General features: G+C 43.5%; 1 protein-coding gene across 1 annotated transcript; it reads left to right on the top strand.

Moving 5' to 3' along the window:
* Positions 1–979: 979 nt before the first annotated feature.
* Positions 980–17,303, top strand: LOC139155815 (M-phase inducer phosphatase 1-like). The gene is made up of 15 exons (XM_070731103.1): positions 980–1,227; positions 2,065–2,147; positions 3,110–3,161; positions 4,196–4,232; positions 4,855–4,953; positions 7,605–7,724; positions 7,932–8,057; positions 9,303–9,380; positions 10,358–10,504; positions 11,657–11,737; positions 11,872–11,934; positions 12,407–12,505; positions 13,956–14,086; positions 14,665–14,776; positions 15,375–17,303. The coding sequence occupies exons 1-15, from the start codon at positions 1,127–1,129 to the stop codon at positions 15,513–15,515; spliced, it is 1,470 nt and encodes a 489-aa protein (XP_070587204.1). The 5' UTR covers positions 980–1,126; the 3' UTR covers positions 15,516–17,303.
* The last annotated feature ends 2,996 nt before the right edge of the window (positions 17,304–20,299 follow it).

Here is a 20,299-nt window from a genome sequence, read left to right as displayed (position 1 = left end):
TCTTGGAAGCCCCACGATAGCTCTCGCAGCTGCATTCTGCACGATCTGAAGTTTCCGAACACTCGTCAAAGGTAGCCCCATGTAGAGAGCGTTGCAGTAGTCAAACCTGGAGGTGATGAGGGCATGAGTGACTGTGAGCAATGAGTCCCGGTCCAGATAGGACCACAACTGGTGCACCAGGTGAACCTGGGCAAACGCCCCCCTCGCCACAGCTGAAAGATGGTTCTCCAATGTGAGCTGTGGATCGAGGAGGACGCCCAAGTTGCGGACCCCCTCCGAGGGGGTCAATAATTGTGGCCCCAGAGTAATGGACGGACAGATGGAATTGTCCTTGGGAGGCAAGACCCACAGCCACTCCGTCTTGTCAGGGTTGAGTCTGTTGACACCCATCCAGACCCCAGGGGGCCAAGATCTAACTAAAACCATAAGAACAACTAAAACCATAAGCTATGCTGGCTGGGGGATTCTGGGAGTTGAAGTCCACGAAGTTGCCAAGTTTGAAGATCTCTGTAATTTATAGTGTTGAGGGAGGCGTGGCTTCAACTCTCCCAATGGCTCCCTGCAAGAGCTCTTCCCCCTCCTCTAGGTAGGCAAAGTTGGCTCTTCTGTGGTATGTGGACTTCAACTCCCAGAATTCCTGAGCTAGCATGATTGGCTCAGGAATTATGGGAGTTTAAGTTCATAAGTCATAGAAGAGCCAAGTTTCCTTGCCCCTGCTCTAGCACTCTCTCATTTTTTACACAGCGGGCACCCTTCTCAATTTTCCTATCTCTATAGCCTCTCATCTCCTATTGGCTGGCCGGAACGGTTCTTCCTCTTCCCCCTCCCTGGAGTGTCGTGTCACAGGAGGAGGAGGAGGAGGAGGAGCGTCTTTCTCTGTCTCTGATTGGTTCTCCCTACAGAAGGCCCTCACACCGATTGGTTGGGGTCCTCGCCGAGCGTAGTAGGCGGGCCACTTTTCCATTGGCGGGCATCAATTTTGGCGGGAGGAGGACGGGCTCGGTTGGTGGGCGGGACCCGGTGCGAGGTGGTAAAGTGGGGGCTGCGCGGAGGGTCTTCGCCTCATTGGGGTTTCGCGAGACGCTGTTCGTTTTCTCGACGGTGGCCGGAGAGGCACAATTTCCTCATGGAGCCCGCCTTCGGACGGCATCACTCGCACCGTCGCCGCCTGCTCCTTGGGGACTCCGAGGGAGCCCTCAGCCGCCGCAGAAGCCTCGACACTGCGGGGTAAACCGGACTGAACGGAACCGGGAGCGATACTCGGCCTCAGGAGACCGATGCGAGCCTTGAACCGTCTTCCATTTTGTGTGTGTGCAGGGGGGATTCGCATTTCCCTCAGCCGTCGCCACTACTGGGATACTACGAGGCCCTAAGCCTACATTTCTCCCCTGAACTCACTCCACATTCCCCGATCACGGAGTGGCGAAAGACAGTCGAGTGCATGTAGTCGAGCCCCCGCGGTGGGCTGCTTTTGCCGGCCTCCGAAAGGCCCGGTATTTGGTTTTGGCGGATTGAAGGCTGGTATCCCCCTTCAGCCCGATCTGCCTTATAAGATTGTTTTTATGGAGGAAAGAAGACGATGGGAAAGGCATTTCGTATTTTTATATTTGTGCAGAATAAGCATGTGTGTCTGTATGTGGTGTGTGTATGTGTTATGTCTGTATGTCTATAAGTGTATCTGCACATTTATACATATGGATTTCTCAGGTGAATGTGTATTGTGTGGATAAATGTGTACATAGGTTATGGATATGTGTATATAAGTTTGTGTGTATATACATGAGTGCATATGCATATATGTTTGTATGGATGTGTATATAGGAGTATACACGTGTGTGTGTGTGTGCATGTGTGTGTGTGTATTCACAAAGATATACTCTCACTCTCATATCTCCTGCTTTACAGCCTGGTGCCTCAATCCCTAGACCAAAATAGCTTATTATTCAATCCTTTGCAAACCCACCATAAAACGTTCCAAACTTGGTGTAGGAGTGTTTCCCTCTCCCCATTTAATTCTATTTATTAAAAGGCAAGAGATCACAGCCTGTCTTTGAATCTTTACAGTTCAACTGAATCCTTGGTGCAGATGTTGGAAGTCAAGAATGTCAATCTGAAGAAGATGTCGTCTTCTGATTCTACCGATTCAGGTTTGTGTCTGCATGGTGAGGCCACAAGAGAGAGTTTTCCAGCCTTTTCCTGCTTCAGAAGATGGCTGTGGATGATGATGCCTGGAATTCCTGAGCCCATTCTTATCCTGACTTGATAAATTCCCCTGTATTGCTCCCTGTATCTTTCTCAATTAATGGAGCCAAGGATCATATTTAGGAGTTTTAACTGGTCAGACACTAGAATTATGAATGGAGCTCAAACTTCACCATCAAATTTAATCTTAGAAGGAAGCCATGTTGTGTTCCCCAGCTAAAATGTAGTGGAGGAAGGTATCTTCCCCAGCAATATAAGTAAAAACGTCTTTAGGATTTTCTAATCTGGCATACCTAACTGGTTCTGTTTATGTATTCTGCTTTCCTCAAATAGTTGTAATACGCAAAGAACATATAAACTCTGCTGTTTATTCTGCTTTACTCACTATATAATATTTATTCAATTTTTATGCCACCCTTCTCCTTAACTCAGGGCGGCTTACAACATGTTAGCAATAGCACTTTTTAACAGAGCCAGCATATTGCCCGCACAATCTGGGTCCTCATTTTACCCACCTCGGAAGGATGGAAGGCTGAGTCAACCTTGATCCAGTGGTGAGATTTGAACCGCTGACCTACAGATCTAGCAGTCAGCTTCCGTGGCCTGCAGTATAGCACTCTATCTGCTGTGTCATCCCGGCTATGCAAATAAGAGATACAAAGCTGAAAGGATGAGATCCTGTGGCCTAAAGGTTAATTCTCTGCCTTACAAGGCAAAGTATGCAGAATCAAATCCCAGTGACGGTATGGCTAGCTGATGAGAGGAAACAACCTTGAAATATACTAGTCTCCCTTCATTTTCAATTCAGCAAAAATATGTCTCTCTCTCACACACACATATGTATTTGTGTGTGTGTGTATATATATATATATATATATATATGTATATAAATTTATATCTTCTGCAGGGTGCTGCATAGATTCCCCTGTCCTGTTTGGCATGAACGACCTTGAAGAAAGGTAATAGGTGATAAAAAATGCTAACATGGTGGATTATCTTAAAACTACATGAGGTCAGCAGGAAAGAGGCAGGCTGAGAAGCCTTTGTTAAGCAGAAAATCTGCTTCAAATACAAAGCTGTGAGTCAGTCGGGGCATCTCAGATCCTGTTCTTCAGAGCTGTGGAATGAGTTTTTAAAAAGAATTCTACTATTACTGATATCTGAGGCCTTGTTAGGGTTTCCTCCTCCTGCTTTCTCCCCCTTAATAAAGAGGATGAGTTAACAGAATAACAGAAGTGGAAGAGACCTTGGAGGTCTTCTATTCCAATTCCTGTTTAGGCAAGAAACCATTCCTAGTCCTTCAAATGGCTTTCCTTTCTCTCCTTCAAAACTTCCAGGGATGGGTTTTTTCCCCCCTTTAGGTCAATTTTGAGTTTTACTGCTGACTGCCCTTGGATGTGAACTGCAAGGAATTTTGCCCTCAAAGGCAAAATAATTGTGGCCTTAAAAACCTGCCTCTTCTTCACATTTGCTGAAGGGTTTATTATACACAAAGAAGCCTTCATCAGAACTGGGTGGGTGGTGGGAGACAGAATAAGACTTTATAAGATTTTTATTAATATTGCTTCTTCATTGCTTATTTGACCCCTATGACAATCATTAAGTGTTGTACCACATGATTCTTGGCAAATGTCTCTTTTTCTTTTATGTACGCTGAGAGCATATGCACCAGGACAAATTCCTTGTGTGTCCAATCATACTTGGCCAATAAAAATTCTATTCTATTCTGTTATGTTATGTTATGTTATGTTATGTTATCAGCGTGGAACAGGAAGTGCTTTGCATATTTACCATGACCCATACTGTGGGTCAGGTCAAGGTGTGATATCACCCTTTTCAGGTTTGGGAGAGCTTCAGCCTTGATTTTGCTGATTGGATTAGGGTTAGAGTGAAAAATTAGAATTGTTAATCCTTTTTTGTTGTTGTTGTCAATGCAGATTGGATTTGATATTGTAAATTTAGCTTTATTTAAAGGTCTTGTTCTCCTTTGCAGTTTTTGCCTGCCCATGAGAAGAATGCACTCCCTCCCGGTAAGTTCAGTTGAGGAACAGTCTCTTGTGTCAATACTACTTCTCTCTTTTCTTAATGTCATTTTGAATTACTCAGACCTCTGTGAGATTATAGGTGTTATAGATAAGGCTTAGAAAATCCCTTTATCTGCCTCTCAGAGGGTCTAGAATGCTTGAAATTTGAGAACAAAAGGTTTTTGCATAGTAGGGGGCTGGGAGAGTTGAGTTCCTTCAGAATAACAATGTTGAAAGGGACCTTGGAGGTCATGTAATGTAATTCCAACCCCCCGCTTAGGCAGTTTCCTCCTCCACCTCTGAATAACATAAAAGGGACCTTGGAGGTCTTCTAGTCCAACCCTCTGCTCAGCTTGGAGACTTGCACCATTTCAGACATGCAATATACTGCTTTCTTTTGTTTTGTTTCTAATTTCAAACATTAATGTCTCTAATCGGTTTTAAATCCATCCTCTGTGAATACAAGTCAGGTTTACATGCGTTCTACAAATCTCTGCATTGCCACACGATACACAATTCATTCAATTTAATTTATGTTTTTTCTCTGATTGGGTATGTGGGTGTGTGTGATAAAAACTGTCCCCCACATGACTTGCAGATTGTTTTCCTCAATTTTTTTTAATTTTAGCACCACCTTCTGGGTTGTAGCCCTGCACTGAAGGAGAACCACTTGGATCACGCAGATTGTGACGTTCTCCAAGCTCTCGATTCCGAAGAAAAAGAAAATGTGAGTTTGGTTTTTCAGGGATTCCGATGGAGAAAGTGCCACAAATTCAACCTCAGGTGTTCCGATATAAGATTGCCCCCCATCCCCCAGGCTTTTAATTTCACATTTTTGTCTCAGTGACAGAAAAGCAGAGATCCTTCCTCACAGTGAAAAGCACTGCTGAAACCTGGCCAATTTTGCTGTTAGAATTTGGCAGATTGGACTTAGAGTTCAGAACTGTTTTGAGGATAGAATAAAAGAGTTGGAGGGGACCTTGAAGGTCATCTAGTCCAACCCTCTGCTTAAGCAGGAGACCCTATTCCATTTCATACAAATGGTTGTCCAATCTTTTCTTAAAAACCTCCAATAATGAAGCACCCACAACCTCTATAAGCAAGTCGTTCCACTGATTCATTGTTCTCACTGTTAGGAGATTTCCCTATTTCTAGGTTGTTTCTCTACTTGATTAGCTTCCATCCATTGCTTCTTTTCCTGCCTTTAGGTGCTTTGGAGAATAGGTGGACCTCCTCTTTGGGGTAGCCCCTAAATATTGGAACGCTGCTAATCATGTCTTCTCTGGTCCATCTTTTCATTAAACTAGACATACCCGATTCCAGCAACTGCTCTTCATATGTTTTAGTCTCCAGCCCCCTTATCATGTTTGTTGATCTTCTCTGCACTCTTTCTAGAATCTCAACATATTTTTATACTATGGTGATCAAACTAGATATAATATTCCAAGTCTGGTTTTACCAAGGCATTATAATTACTGCTAATTCACGTGATAGAAACATAGAAACATAGAAGTCTGACGGCAGAAAAAGACCTCATGGTCCATCTAGTCTGCCCTTATACTATTTTCTGTATTTTATCTTAGGATGGATATATGTTTATCCCAGGCATGTTTAAATTCAGTTACTGTGGATTTATCTACCACGTCTGCTGGAAGTTTGTTCCAAGGATCTACTACTCTTTCAGTAAAATAATATTTTCTCATGTTGCTTTTGATCTTTCCCCCAACTAACTTCAGATTGTGTCCCCTTGTTCTTGTGTTCATTTTCCTATTAAAAACACTTCCCTCCTGGACCTTATTTAACCCTTTAATATATTTAAATGTTTCGATCATGTCCCCCCTTTTCCTTCTGTCCTCCAGACTATACAGATTGAGTTCATTAAGTCTTTCCTGATACGTTTTATGCTTAAGACCTTCCACCATTCTTGTAGCCCGTCTTTGGACCCGTTCAATTTTGTCAATATCTTTTTGTAGGTGAGGTCTCCAGAACTGAACACAGTATTCCAAATGTGGTCTCACCAGCATTCTATATAGTGGGATCATAATCTCCCTCTTCCTGCTTGTTATACCTCTAGCTATGCAGCCAAGCATCCTACTTGCTTTCCCTACCGCCTGACTGCACTGTTCACCCATTTTGAGACTGTCAGAAATCACTACCCCTAAATCCTTTTCTTTTGAAGTATTTGCCAACACTGAACTGCCAATACAATACTCAGATTGAGGATTCCTTTTCCCCAATCTTGATTCTATCACTCTGTTAATACAGCCGAGGATTGTTGTGTTGGCTTTTTTGGTGGCTGCAACACACAGCCAGCTCCTGTTTAAATGACTGGTCCACAAGGACTCCAAAATCCCTTTCCCAGTTCCTCCTTTTGAGTTCCTCCTCCCTATCCCACCCCTGCGCATTGGTTTTTCTTGCCTAAGTGTAGAAGCTTTCTCTGTGTCATACAGGGTACGTTCCAAAAGTAATGCAATATTTTTTTTAAAAAGTAATTCATTGAACAGATTTGCACAAATACTTAAAATTCTTCAAAGTACTGTCCTTGGGCCTCTACACATTTTTTCCAGCAACTCTGCCATGACCGGTACGTGCCCTGGAAGGCGTCTTTGGGGACCTCTCGCAAGGTCTTCGTCACGGCTGATTGGATCTCTTCTATGGGTTCCTTTCAGGGCTGCCTTAATCCGAGGGAACAAAAAGACGTCTGCTGGGGCAACATCTATAGGGGTGGGTGGGGCAGTGTTGGCACCTAGTGTTTGGTCAGGAACTCGCGGACTCGTGGCAAGGCGCGTTTTTCGTCCCTAGAAGAGATCCAATCATCTGTGACAAAGACCTTGCGAGAGGTCCCCAAAGACGCCTTCCAGGGCGTTTACCGGTCATGGCAGAGTCACTGGAAAAAATGTATAGAGGCCCAAGGACAGGACTTTGAAGAATTTTAAGTGTTTGCACAAATCTGTTCAATAAATTACTTTTTTAAATAAATTGCATTAGTTTTGGAATGCACCCTGTATATATGGGTAGTGTAAAATTGGAGGTGGTGACCCTTTTAAGAGCTGTATGCATCAAAATTTCATTTTTAATGTATACCAATTAGTGTACATTCAAAACGACAACGAAGCTATTCTGTCCCGTCCCGTCCCTTTCTCTCTATTCCATTCTATTCCTTTATTTTTCCCCCCCACCCTTTGAATTTCAATTTGTTAGATAAGGCCCAGGGTTCAAGCCTGTCCAGTGTCCTTCATGGCGTTCAGGAAACAATTTATGTCACCTAGCTTTGCCATCTAGATCAATGGTGATAAATAAGAAAAATTATTTGTCTGTTCCACACAAGCGGTTGTTTTTTTTAAAAATGGTGCTTTATCCCCTTTTTTTTCTCACCAGGAGCACTTTGAGTTCAAGATACCAAATCGCCCTGCCTCTCGTGTCTATCTGCACCTTTCTTCTCCAGACAACAAAAAGGACCCTTCGGAAGTGAGGCGGGACACAAGCACAGTACTTAGGGTATTTAACTTATTTGACTTATATTTATTTATTGAAAGACCTCTGGCAGGCTGTCCCAGAAAGTGCTTGTTTAGTGACCATTCAAAGTTAACAGTGGGACTGAAAAAAGAGGCTTGAGACCAATCTCTATCCCACTGTAATGTCTTTACTTTCAGAGTCTTAATCTCAATTCAATGTGTATAAACAAGAAAATATCTTTTGCTTTAGTTCTCCAGCAGTCAAAATATTGAAAACAATACCGGAACCGACATCCCACGCCTGCTATCCCAACAAATGACAGAAACGGAAAATGACGACGGCTTTTTAGAGATGATGGATGACCCGGACAGCACTGTAAGTGTCATGCTTACTTCTTGCTAATTAGAGTATGGCTAGCTTCTTCCCAAGGGAGAGTTCAAAATAATTGGCTTCCTTGCATTATTGCAAATATAATGTTTATTTTTTAAAAATAACAAGGGCCAAGCGTTTTACCATAGCAGGAATTCCAGAGCAAAATTCTAGAGACTTTAAAAAAAAAGCCCTTTGTCAGAGCTGTGAGGTCGCTTTTGACAAAAAGATTCCGTCACCAGAATTTTCCTCTGGAATTCTTGCAATGGGAAAAGGGTTTGGCTCTCTCTGCTAATGTTGCCTTGTGATGCTGGGACTTATTTACCCCTCCCACCCAAAAAGAGACAAATATTTCTTATTGGTATAATATTTCCAAAAATGTAAGTTTTTCACAACCCGGAAAGTCTTTTTGGTTTTTAATTCGGTCTGTTCTTTCCTGCTCCCCTTCCTCCTCGACTCAATTTCCCAATCTGTCCTGATGTTGTTACCTAGTTTGGTGATGAAACATCTAAACAACTCATCTGTTAATTTTCACATTTTAAATGTTGGTTTCTCCTTGTTTTGATGCCATTGGTTAATTGCGAGATGACTGCTGTATATATTTAATAAATACAGGCGGTCCCTGACTTACAACAGTTTGTTTAGTGACCAAACCCTCTTCTTCCTTCTCCTCTTCCTTCTGCTGTTGTCTTCCTTCTTCCTCTTTTTCCTCTGTACGTAATAAATAAAGTCCGTTTAGTAATTCTTCAAGATCATAATGGCAGTGAAAAAAAGCGACTGATGACTCATTTTTCACGTACTTAATGACTATCGCATAGACACATCATCCAAATTGAGACCTTTGGCAACTGTGTCATTTACGATGGTCGCAGTGCCCCAGGAGATCGGCCAATCCCCATTTACGACCATCCAACATCAGACAGTTAGACCAGTTTCACTGAACCAATCATGTTTCCAACCGTGTGAATTCACTTAATGCCAGTGTCAAGAAAGCTGTTGAAATGGGGTAAAACTCGACAACTGTCTCGCTTAGCATTCTAAATTTTGGATTCAATGGTCATCATAAGTTGAGGACTACCTATATAGAACTGCAATCCTGAATCCATTTTTGGGGGGGAATTTTTTTAAAAACCCAACCTGGAAATCTTCACGATTCCCAGCAAGAAAAGAATGAACAAGAAGCTTCATAAAATACATTTTTATAATTCCTGGCATGGTTTCTTCCCCCTCCCCCACCGATTTTGTCTGCAGAGTGACAACGAGACAGTTTCCGACATGTCGTGCCTTTGGACCGCTCCTCTGGTGGTCGCTAAGAGTGAGGACCCAGAGGTAAGTTTGGGGTTTTGAAGCTTGCTTTTAAGTAAACCCCCCCCCCTTCCTCCCTCCCTCCATATTTTAGGGAATTTTTGTTAAGGCTGCGCTGGTTTAGCAGCGGATTGGACTGGATGTTCTCCCAAGGTCCCCTTTGATCCTGTGATTCTGTAATGTTCTCCTCCTGGAGCAGAAGGTGGGACTACATGACCTCTGAGGTCGTATCCTACTGTGTTATTCTGTCATTCCATAATGATCTCTCGCTCAGTCAAGGAGATGGACTAGAAGACCTCCCACGTGTCCACCAACCTTGTTATTCTATGATTCTGTAAGGGTCTCCTGCTCGACCAGGAGGATGAACCGGATGACCTCCAAGGTCCCTTCCAACTCTGTCTTTCTGTAATGATTTCCTGCTCGAGCTGGGGGTTGGACTAGAAGACCTCCCAGGTCCCTTCCAGCTCCCTCATCCTGCTGGCTTCTGCTCTGCCCGGGGCAGTTCAGAGGAGGCTTTAACATCAGAAGAGACTTTGCTACTCAGAGCTTGGAAGGGAAGCCCCCAGTTTTTTGTCGGGCACAATGTGTGGGTGACCTTGCCTTTGGAACACAACACCTTGCTGCAGTATCTTGTGTTCCTTTGCAGGGTTCAAGCTTTGTCCACCCCTGTTTAAATCTCTTCCCTTTGTGTGTGTGTGTGTGTGTATTGATATCCACAATTAAATATTCCCTTTGACCTTTTTGGGTATGTGTGTTGATATCCACAACTGTCTCATCTTGGGGACTGAGATCCTGAGTATTTGTAAATGGTGGGCTCTGCTTTCCCTCCCCCCTCCCCTTCCACCTCCCCCCACTTTTGAATTTTGGGGTCATTATTTGTCTTGGGATAGTGTCCATCGTCCCTTACAAGGCATAAAAGGCCAACAGGATCCCTTTTACTCACCTGTAATACCTTCTCCCCTCACTCCCTCACCCCCCCCCCCATTTTGGCTTCCACCCAGAGCCAGCAGCACAAACTGAGCAACACAACTCGCAACCAGGGCAAGACGGCCGTGGTGAAAAGAACGAAGAAGGCCGTGGACAAGAACGTCACGGCTTTCTGCAAACGGAGGAGAAATACCCACATGAGCGATGCTGAAAAGGCCGTGGTTAGTAAGCCGACAGCGCGCGATTAACCAGAGGGCTGGATGCAGGGATGGAAGCTGCCGCTTTCTTGTATCTCAGAAGCATCTTGGGGGGCATCAGCCAGAGAAGAGCAACAAAGATGGCCAGGGGGCTTGTGAAAACGTGAGAAGGACGGTTGCAGGAATTGGGGATGTCTAGTTTCGTGAAGAGACGGACTAGGGGAGAGGTGAGGGCCTCTTCCAATATTGAGGAGGGGAGGGGGTGTCAAGCTATTCTCCAAAGAACCTGAAGGAAGGACAAGGAGCAACAGGTGGAAATTACTCGGAGAGAGAAGCAATGTAGCACTGACATTGACAACAATCGATGGGATGGCTTGTTTTTAGAGGTTTAAAGGGTTAAAAAACCTTTTAAAGAAGAAAATGGAGAACCATTTATCGGAATGGCTACAGGCCAGTGATGGTGAACCTACGGCACAGGTGGCCACAGGCAGCATGTGAGCCCTAGCTCAGCTCCAGCAGCATGTGCACGTCGGCCGGCTGATTTTCATCTCGCACAAAGGCCCTGGGAAGGCGTTTTTGGCTTCCGGGGGGCGGCCGAGGGGGGACAGGGGAGGAGGGTGTTTTTGTCCTCCCCAATGCTCCAAGAAAGCCCCTGGAGCCTGGGAAGGGTGAACAATCGGGCCTAGCTGACCCGCCAGCAATTGGGAAGTGGCCTGTTTCTGCACACACACACCCCAGGGCCTCCGGGGGATGGGCAAAGGAGGCAATTTTCGCCCTCTCCAGGCATTGAATTGTGGGTGTGGGCACTCGCGCAGGGGTGATAGTGTAAGCGCATGCACCTTTGGCACCCTAAGGAAAAAAAGATTCGCTATCACTGCTATAGGCCATAGGGTTTGTTTGTTTTTTAAAAACATTCTTTTATTCTTTTACCATCTTTACATACAATATCCATACCTATACCATAGTATCAAAATACACATAAATTATACATTTCTGTCCAAAATGCCATAAACAAAAAACCCTAAATTTGCACCTTTCATGCTTTTATCTCTCATCTGTTTTCCTTCTATATTTCATACTACTTCCCTCTATTTTTATTCCTCTTTCTTATTTTTCTCGTCTTTCTCTCCCTTTTTCCTCTTATTTCTTATTATTTCTTATTTTTCCCTCCGGTAGAATCCCTCCTGCTCTTCCCCTTTGGAGATAGGCAACGTGTTGGATCGGGACCAAAGAGACCTCATTGGAGATTTTTCAAAGGTAATCCCTCCTCTTCCTCTCTAACCTCTGGACTTCTCCAAGTTAATTACTGGCTTCTCTTCTACTGCGCCAGGCGGGGTGGTTGTGGTGGCTGTCTCCCTCAAAGCAACAACTTTTTTGTCACGTCTCTGCAGTGTTACCTCTTCCACACCGTTGATGGCAAGCATCAGGATTTGAAATACATCGATCCGGAAATAGTAAGTCAACTCCCTCGGGATTCGAGGAATCTGTTTTTCTGTCGGGAATGGAAAGCTTTCTGGGACGTAAAAAGAAGCAGAGATTTCCCAGATCCATCTGCGTTCATTTTAGCTAATTGCTTGAATTTCTTTAATTAATTACATGATACCAATGTTCCGATATTTGACTGCTGTCACTCAGAGAAGAGAGGGAAAACCCATTTTCCAAAACACCCAAAGGCCAGATAAGAAAATGGGTCACGGAGAGATTCGACCTAGAATTTTCCTGACATTGGGAACAATAAACCCGAGGAACAGCTTGCCACCGGAACTTATGGGTGCTTCATCACAGGACAGTTGGACTGGATGACCTCCAAGGTCCCTTCCAGCACTTTCGTTCTAAGTTTAATTCATTTTTCAAAGTGCTCATACTGAATTCTCACCCCATTTATTTGTTGGTTTATGTGTTTAGTTTTATTTTTATTTTTTTCAGGTTGTCGCCATCCTGAACGGCAACTTCTCCGTCTTCATCACACAGTGTGTGATCATCGATTGCAGGTTCCCCTACGAGTACGACGGGGGTCACATCAAGGTACAGAGGGGGGAAGGGCCCTCATCAAGGTTGAGCCTCTGCTGCCATGAGGAGGGGAGGGTGTCTCCCTCACAGCCAGCTGTGATCCAGCTGTCACTGTGACAAAAGTTGTGCCAGATCCTTAAAAGTTGTATTGTCCCAGAAGAGCAGAAATGGAGAAGCTCGGATAAGCCCATCAAGTCTCAGAAAGACGGACGTGGCTGCCCAGCTCAGTTACTTTGCCCCAAACGAAGTCATTGGACGTAGTATCCCAGCCAAGACTTCGACTTACATCCATAGCAGAGGCCCAGATTTAGGTTGCTGAGCAAGACGGTTCAGGCGAAGATTGGTGGGAGGGATTGTCGCCAGGAGTTTCGGATGCTCCATCACTTGTTTTGGGAAAAGGTTGGAGAGCCATCTGCCTGAAATGGCAGCCGGTCTGCTGCTTGAGCAGGGGGTTGGACTAGATGGCCTCCAAAGTCCTTTCCAACTCTTTATGATTCCGTAAGGGTCTCCTACTTTAGCAGGGGGTTGGACTAGATGACCTCTGAGGTCCCTTCTAGATTGACTGTGATCCTTGTGATTTGTTATAAGTTTCGTCCCAGTTTACGGCTTTGCCGCCCCGAATCTTCAAATCTAATAAATTATATTATTATTATATTTTTATGCCATCTTTGTTGTAAAAAACCCACTTAACAGCCATATTTAACAAACATTGCAGTGCCTATTTATTTGTTTTTTTGTTTATTTATTTGATTATTTTTTTATGCCGCCCTTCTCCTTAGACTCAGGGTGGCTTACTACATGTTAGCAATAGCACTTTTTAAAAACAGAGAATCAGCCGATTGCCCCCACAATCTGGGTCCTCATTTGACCCACCTTGGAAGGATGGAAGGCTGAGTCAACCTTCAGTCCGTGATAAGATTTGAACCGCTGGCCTACAGATCTAGAAGTCGGCTTCAGTGGCCTGCAGTACTGCACTCCACCCACTGTGCCACCTCGGCCTCACCTACAGTCAGACGATCTCAGTTAAGACAATCGGCAGCTTGGCTGGTGTTTACGATGCTCTTGTAAGCATCCCGGGGTCCCACAATCCCCTTTTGTGGCCTCCTGACAAGCAAATTCAGTTAGGGAAGCCAGACTCACTGGACAACTGCAGGGGTTCCACTGGTTGCATGGTCGTAAAATGGGGCCACACTCACTCCGCTGTCACTCAGCAACAGAAATATCAGCCTCTGTTGGCATCAGACACCCGAGGGTTACCCGGGATCCTATTCTAATATTTGAAATCCGTTTGATAAATTGTGGGAGAGATGGACGGAATCACAATTGAATGCACAACCAATGTTGCCGGGGGTTTTTGAGCCACACGTTGTGCAGTTGTGGTGAAGCAAAACCAGGAGGCGACTCCTGCCTGCTTGAGGCAGCTCTGCTCCAGCTTGACTCAAGGTCCACTTGTCGTCCTCTCCAGGGAGCCATCAACCTTCCAATGGAACAAGACGTGGAAGACTTTCTGCTGAAAAAGCCCCTAGTGTCCTCCGGCAACAAGCGCATCATTGTCGTTTTCCACTGCGAGTTCTCCTCTGAGCGGGCCCCCCGGATGTAAGTATCCCAAAGACCTTGCTCCCCAGCCTTGCGGACTTGCTGGTTTGGGACTTTGAATGAGCCGAGGGAGAGGATGGGTCTGTCCGTCTTCATTCGGTCCCTTCCCTCCCTGCTCCCAACTTGATTTCCCAACCTGCCCTGATGCCGCTACCTAGTACGGTGATGAGATGTCTGCAAGGAAGACACCAAGCTCCAGGAGCACTAAGAGACCCCCTGTTTTGTGTGTGTGTGTGTGTGTGTATTTTCATATTTTTCATTCTTTTTTCCTCTTCTAATTTTTATGGTTAATTGGAGAATGAGTGCCGTGTACATTTTAGTAAATACAGCAGTTCGTTTAGTGACTGAAAGTTCTTTACTTCCTCTTCCTGGGGCCAAATCCTCCTCTTCCTCCTCCTCCGTGTCTTCCTCCAAATTCTTCCTCTTCCTCATCTACTCTCTTTTTCTGCTTTTTCCTCTTTCTTCTCCTCCCTCTTCCTTCTCTTCCTCCTCTTTTCCTTTTCTTTCTTCTCATCTCCTCCTACTTCTCTGACCTCATCCTTCCTCTTCCCTTCTTCTCCCTCTTCCTCCTCTCCCAGGTGTCGATTCGTCAGAGAAAGGGATCGTCTGGGCAACGAGTATCCCACCCTGCACTACCCAGAGCTGTACGTCCTGAAAGGGGGCTACAAGGACTTCTTCCTCAAATGCAAGGTAAGTCCCTCCCTCTCTCTCTCACGCACACATCATTCCAGAGCCCTCTCGTCCCCCCTGAGGCAGCTGTACGAAGTTGAGGAAACCCTGTGGAATGTGAGAGGCCACACTGGTGGGACAAGAGTGCGGATTCAGAAGGACAGAAGAGAGTCACAGATTTGAAAGGGGCACAGGAGGTCTTCTAGCCCAACCCCCTTTTCCCCTCCTCCTCCACCTAACAGAGCAGGATGGCACCTTGGAGATCTTCTAGTCCAGCCCCCTGCTCACGCAGGAGACCTTTCTCTCCTCCTCTCCACAAACCTCATTCCCTTCTGGCACTGATGATGTTCCCTAGTTGGGTCACGAGACGTCTGTAAGAAAATCCAAGAGCCAGTTAGCTCAACCCCGAGAAACAGCTATTTCTCTTCTATCGGGTTTAACTTTGCACCACTCCCACCTCACCGTCAGGGGAGGGAAGCCCATGATGGCTTGTTTGTGCTTGTTTGCTTTGGGGTAGCTGTGGAATCCACCATCGAGGGGGGGGGGGGCAGGTCTTGCCAGTGCTGGTTCAGCCTTTCTCCCACAAAAGCTTGTTCTCTCTCCCTCCTTCCCACTCCAGAGCTACTGTGAGCCCCAGAGCTACCGCCCCATGCACCACAAGGACTACAAGGAGGACCTGCGCACCTTTCGCACCCGGAGCCGGACCTGGGCGGGCGAGAAGAGCAAGCGCGAACACTACAGCCGCTTGAAGAAGCTTTGAAGGGGGCCTGGCGGGGTCTGAAATGGACACATTTTTGGGGCGTGTGGGTTAAGGTGAAGTGGTGTAGGGGTTTCGATCTGTCCCGCGTGGCCCAACAGAGGACGCAGGACGGTTGGTGCAGGTAGGAAAGGCTGGAATTCTAGCTGAGGGTCCTGGATTGTGGGAAGGGGCCTACACACACACACACAAAGAGAAACTATATATATATATATATATATACATACATGTAGATGTACATGTGTGTGCATATATATGTATAAACACCGTCGGATGAAGTGGCATATATATGAATATGTATGTATTCAGATGATTATGTCTATATATAGCTTCAGCTGACACTATATATATAGTATATATGTATATTTATGTATATATGCACACAGAGACGTGTGTGTGTCACATGAAGCTAAGAAACCTTCGTTCGTCTTGGCCGCACTTGGTTTCTCTACCGCCGGCCTCTCCTCTTTGGTGTGTTGCACTGTTGAGCTGCATACTTGCCGCTTGGCCACCATTGTGACAAGCTCCCTTCACGGTTCAGCTTCCTTTCAGCATCCGGAAAAGCTCCAGTGGCAATTTAGCGATTTTGAAGCGAAGATTTGGCATAAACCGGCATCAGAGGCGTAAGCTACCTTAGAAGTCTTGCTCTCTTTTCTTCTTTTTCCTTTTGGTGGGGGGCAGGTATTTGTCCACATTTTATGGAATGCTAAATGGGAGGCTGCTACTCTTAACTGCAATTCAGACATGCCCCAACTATCATTAAGCTAATTTGGGAGCAATGTGAAAATAACATGCAAGCTAACTTTTGTTTGTCACAAACTGGTTAAGTCAAGCACAATGCTAGCCTGGAAATCTGGCTCCTGTTTTGTATGTGTCCACCCATTTTGTGTAATATTAAACCAGAGGTCTCTAACAATTCAGACAAGCTCCAATTGGAGTTAAGATCCTAATCCAGGATCCACGGGCAAATTAATCCATGTTTGTCACAAACTGGTTAATTAAGGACAACAGAACACCAGCTTGGAAATCTTGCTTTTGAGTGTGTCCACCTTTTTGTGTAATGTGTAAACCAGAGGTTGCTGCTCTAACCAAAATTTAGATAACTCCAAGCTGTGTTTTAACTCATTCCGTATCCTCCTTAAGCCTAATTTATCACAAATTCTGGTTAAGCCAACTTGGCTTCAGATGGCTATACACATCAAAGTTTACCTTAAACCCAGATTATTCTCTTACAACAAAAGAGAAACTGACCTCGACCTATGGTTTCAGAGAAACCACACGCAGTTTGTTGTCTTTTGCCCACTCTTGGAAGTTTTAAATAATGGCTTAGCGTTGCATCCTCAAACTGAGTACCCATGTCAGTATTAAAAATAATTTTTAGCTGGTGCGGGTGGAGAATTTTTTTTAGGAAGCCTAACATTGTGTAAGTTTCCACTTTTTCTGCTTTTCACATTTGACTTCTGCATCAGAAAAAAAGACACTACCTCGGTTTATTTAAGCCAGCAATGCTGGTTTGTTTTGGGGGTGCCAAAGAGCTGGGTGTGAGTGTCCAGACCATTTGTGGATCTCAAGGAAGCCTTACTCATTCGCTCCCTCTGTAAAAAGCATTCCCCTGGCACGACCCAAATCCTGGGCTTGAGAAATGCGTATGGTTTATGTAGTCCTCTGCCATTTGTTGGGCTGCTCTGACCTGTTTTGCACAGCGCCACCTGCTGATGGATGGGAAATAATGTCCTTCTAAGGTGTTGCACATGTCCTTCTAAGGGAGGGTGAGGAAGATTCGGAAGTACGAGAAGGGGTGGGAATAAAATGTCCCCTTTTGTGCAAATAAACTGCTCACAATTGGAAACCTCCGTTTTTTCACTATTTTATTTTAATATTGTGTACCATTCAGTTTTGTTTTTGTTTTTTTAATTTTGCACAATTCCTGTTTATTTTATTTTTTATTTTATTCCATTGTGTTCCATTATTTTATTCTATTCATTATTTTTTCATTTTAGTGTTTTATTTTACACTTTATGTCATTATTTTATTTTAAATTTTGTTTCCTTTTATTTCATCTCAATCCATTCCATTTTATTCTGTTTCTTTTTGTTTTGATTTATTCTACATTTTATATAATTATACATAACTTGTTTTTCTTCCATTCCATTATGTCATGTTTTTATTTTTATTCTATTTTTAATTTTTTTATCTTATTCAATTTCATTATTTCATTTCATTTATTTTTTTTTCCATTCTATTCCTTTTTTCATTTTATTATTTTTTTTCAGGTGTTTTATTTTTATTTATACTCCGTATTTTCTTTTCGCCCATCTCTATTTCCTTTGCCTTTCCTGCAGACAAATCCCCTTCCATTCACAACTTTATACTCCCAGGATATTCAAATACACAATATTGTGCAGGCACTTCTCATTTAGTGACCATTCAACATTACGACATCAGTGAGAAAAAAGTGACTTAGGACTGCTGGGGCTTTCCCCTGTGGTCAGGTGATCAAAATTCAAATCCTTGGTAACAGACTTGCATTTATGATAGGAGTCTCCCAATTCCCTTTTAGTGACTTATCTGACTGGTCAGGTCAACAAGGAGGCCTGATTCGCTTAATGACCATGTCACTAGTGTAATAACTGCAGGGATTTGCTTAATAACTGGCCAGAAAATAACTGGAAGAAAATTAACCACGGAAGTGTTGGGCTCGATTGTGGTTGTAATTCAAGGACTACCTGTATTAGAATTATCTGTAAGTCTCGTTTTGAACTGGAATTGAAACTGACTTTAATTCAAATAATCCTCGAGTTACAACAGATTTATTTAGTGACTGTTGAAAGTTACGACAACATTAAGGACATGATCCTTTTTCACACTTAATGACTCTCAGCACCCAGGCACTCACAGGATCAAAGCTGTGACGCTTGGCAAATAATTTGTATTTGCGACCGTTGTGGAGTTACAAGATCCCCTTAGCGACTTTCCATCCAGCAGAGTGAATGGGGGAAGCCCAATTCACTTAACCGTGTGACTACCATAAATTTAGGTCTTTAAGTAAGACATTTAATGGTCCGTACTGTATTACAAGTTTTCTTGCCTTTAACTGAATCACAGTACTTAAGTCACCAGGACGTTAAGTGAATCTGGCTTGACTTGCTTGTTGGAAGGTTACAAAAGGAAATCACATGACCACAGGACGGTGCGACCATCATAAACATGAGTCCATTGCTAAGGCTGTGATTGTGGGGATGCTAGAATGGTCATAAGTGTGAAAAAGTCCATTTTTTTAGTGTAACTTCGAGCAGTCACTAAACGAACTGTTGTAAGTTGGTCTCACCATCCCGGAGGACCCTTTTGTGACCTGACAAGCCCAACATGGAAACCAGATTTACTTAACTGTCTTGCTCACAGAAAACAACTGATTCACTTAAAGACTGGAAAAGAAGTGATAAGATGGGGTGAAATTTAACATGCCTCACTTAGAGACAGAGACCTGTCTACCAAAGAGATAACAGGACTTAAATCCAAGGGACAAGAATTTAAACTACAAGCCTTCGCCGATGATGTAGCCTTTATTGTTGAAAACCCTGTACAGGTGGGACTAAAACTGATGGAAGAGTTAAATAGATATGGAGTTCTAGCAGGATTTGGAATTAATAAACCCAAAACCAAAATTATTACTAAAAACATGACAATGAATGCCAAAGGACACCTAGCTAAAGATCTAGATTTTGAAATTACGGAAAGAATTAAATACTTAGAAATAGTATTTAATACTATTTAATACTAAATGTATCACCATAAAAGAAGATAACTACGACATGTTAATGAATAAAATAAAACTACAGCTAGAAACCAGGGCCAAACTTCCAATCTCATTATTATGAAGAATAGCGGCAGTCAATATGTCCATACTACCCAAACTCCTATATCTCTTCCAAACAATTCCAATCAGATTAGACTAAACTTTCTTTAAAAACTTAGAAAAATTAATATCCAAATTTGTATGGGAAGGCAAAAAACCAAGAATTAGTCTTAAATGGATGCAAGGCAGTAAAAAGCAAGGTGGACTGGGCTTACCGGATTTTAGAACATACTACCAAGCTGCAGTTTTAGTGTGGTTCAAAGAGTGGGTTCAATTTAAGAATATAAGACTACTAGCCCTGGAAGGACACGACATCCAGACAGGCTGGCATAGTTTTATTTGGGATAATAAGTCTCTTAAACACTCGTATTTTAAAAATCACAAGATTAGAAACTTGGAATATAATCAAGAAACAGCACTATACAAAATTACCGTTATGGTTTTCAAGTATGGAGGCCTTAACTTACCCAAACATAACTAGTCTAGGGAAAATGGTTAAATACTCACAGGTGATAGATAAAGACATGAATTTGAAATCATTAACAATTAAATGAAGAAGGAATCAAAATAGACTGGTGGCCCTACAGCCAAATAAAATCTAGATTACGGATAGATAAAGAAAAGTATGGAATTAAATATTATATTTAAATATTTAAATAAAATTAAATATTAGTTAAATATGTTAAAGGGTTAAATAAGGTTCAGGAGGGAAGTGTTTTTAATAGGAAAGTGAACACAAGAACAAGGGGACACAATCTGAAGTTAGTTGGGGGAAAGATCAAAAGCAACATGAGAAAATATTATTTCACTGAAAGAGTAGTAGATCCTTGGAACAAACTTCCAGCAGACGTGGTTGGTAAATCCACAGTCACTGAATTTAAACCTGCCTGGGATAAACATAGATCCATTGTAAGATAAAATACAGGAAATA

Source organism: Erythrolamprus reginae, unplaced genomic scaffold (genome assembly GCF_031021105.1).
Source record: "Erythrolamprus reginae isolate rEryReg1 unplaced genomic scaffold, rEryReg1.hap1 H_66, whole genome shotgun sequence".
Classification (NCBI taxonomy): domain Eukaryota; kingdom Metazoa; phylum Chordata; class Lepidosauria; order Squamata; family Dipsadidae; genus Erythrolamprus; species Erythrolamprus reginae.
The sequence above is the reverse complement of the archived record's forward strand: the minus strand, read 5'-3'. Positions and strand labels throughout refer to the sequence as shown.

Excerpts from the sequence above, each read along its gene's own strand:
- LOC139155815 (XM_070731103.1), top strand. The coding sequence starts at position 1,127 with ATGGAGCCCGCCTTCGGACGGCATCACTCGCACCGTCGCCGCCTGCTC. Across the intron at positions 8,058-9,302 it reads TGGATGACCCGGACAGCACT|AGTGACAACGAGACAGTTTC; the intron begins GTAAGTGTCATG and ends TTTTGTCTGCAG. Across the intron at positions 14,087-14,664 it reads TCTGAGCGGGCCCCCCGGAT|GTGTCGATTCGTCAGAGAAA; the intron begins GTAAGTATCCCA and ends CTCCTCTCCCAG.